The sequence below is a fragment of the Notamacropus eugenii genome, chromosome 4 (genome assembly GCF_028372415.1).
Source record: "Notamacropus eugenii isolate mMacEug1 chromosome 4, mMacEug1.pri_v2, whole genome shotgun sequence".
NCBI lineage: Eukaryota > Metazoa > Chordata > Mammalia > Diprotodontia > Macropodidae > Notamacropus > Notamacropus eugenii.
Window position 1 is genome coordinate 58,258,247 of NC_092875.1, and position 1,279 is coordinate 58,259,525.

The window sequence follows — 1,279 nt, forward strand, 5'->3', positions numbered from 1 at the left end:
GTGATCCCACTTGTGAGGTTAATAAGAAGGTCAAAACATGTTGTCTCTCCCCATTGGAATGTGTGCTACTTGAAGCAGGAACCCTTCTCATTTTTTTTATTTGTGTCCCCAATACTTAGAACAATACTTGGCATATTATAGGTGCCTAATGCATTTTCATCCATACATACATACATATGTAAGACTTGAATCAAAAATCAAATACATTCTAATTCTTGACCATCTTATAGTCTCCCCATTACAGTCTTGAGGGGCACAGGCTCCTGAAGAGGACTTTCTTCAGAGCATCCTTCAGTTCCTTGTTTCTCAGGCTGAAGATTATGGGGCTCAGGAAGGGGGTGAGAGCACTATAGGAAATGCCCATCAGGGTATCCCCTTCCAGGGCTTCTAAGGCCTTTGACTTAAGGTGTACAACAGAGGCAAAACCATAGTGTATAACCACCACAATGAGGTGGGAGGCACAGGTGGAGAAGGCTTTGCGCCGGCCCTCAGCAGAGGGTATCTTCAAGATGGTGGCAGCAATAAAGGTATAGGAGAGAAGGATAAGAAGGAAGCAACCCAGCAGCACTATGATGTAGAGCAGTCCAATTCCCATGGCCACTGCTGAGACATCTCCACAGGCTAGTTTCACCAAAGGGGGTACTTGGCAGAAGAAGTGATGGATTTCATTAGGACCACAGAATGTCAAGTTAAAAATAGGAAGAGTGATCACTAGTCCCATGACTATGCCACTTAGCCATGAGGAGGCCACCAGCCAAGCACAGCTCTGTGAACTCATGAGCACATTGTAGCGTAAGGGGTGGCAAATGGCAACATAACGGTCATAGCCCATGATAGTGAGCAAGAAGCAGTGAGTGAGACCACAGGCAAAAGTAAAAAACATCTGATTGGCACAACCCCATAAGGAGATGGTGTGGTGAGTAGAGACCAGGTCAGCAAGCATGCGGGGATTAATAGCCAATGTGTAGGAGATTTCTGAGATGGAAAGAGTACATAGGAAGAAATACATGGGCTTGTGGAGACTCCGATCATACCAAACAGTCAACATGATGAGAAGGTTGCCCAGCAGTGTGAATAAATACATCAACAGAAAGAGCACGAAGAACAGCAGCTGAAGGTGGGGGAATGGTGAGAATCCAATGAGGATAAATTCCGTCACTGTGGTTTGGTTTAGCTCCAGCATGGAGGCTATGCCAGAGCAGGACATGAGAAAAGCAAAGTTGTCTTTGAATCATAGACTCTTAGAGTTGCAAGGAAGCCCAGGGAGCATCTAGTCCAA

General features: G+C 45.6%; 1 protein-coding gene across 1 annotated transcript; it reads right to left on the reverse strand.

Moving 5' to 3' along the window:
* Window positions 1–238: 238 nt before the first annotated feature.
* On the reverse strand, window positions 239–1,207 carry LOC140498135 (olfactory receptor 10H1-like). Its single transcript, XM_072599423.1, has one exon. It carries the CDS (start codon window positions 1,205–1,207, stop codon window positions 239–241), a length of 969 nt encoding a protein of 322 aa, XP_072455524.1.
* Between the last annotated feature and the right edge of the window lie 72 nt (window positions 1,208–1,279).

What these genes read in the sequence shown, in the direction of transcription:
- LOC140498135 (XM_072599423.1), bottom strand. Translation starts at nt 1,207, where the DNA reads ATGTCCTGCTCTGGCATAGCCTCCATGCTGGAGCTAAACCAAACCACA.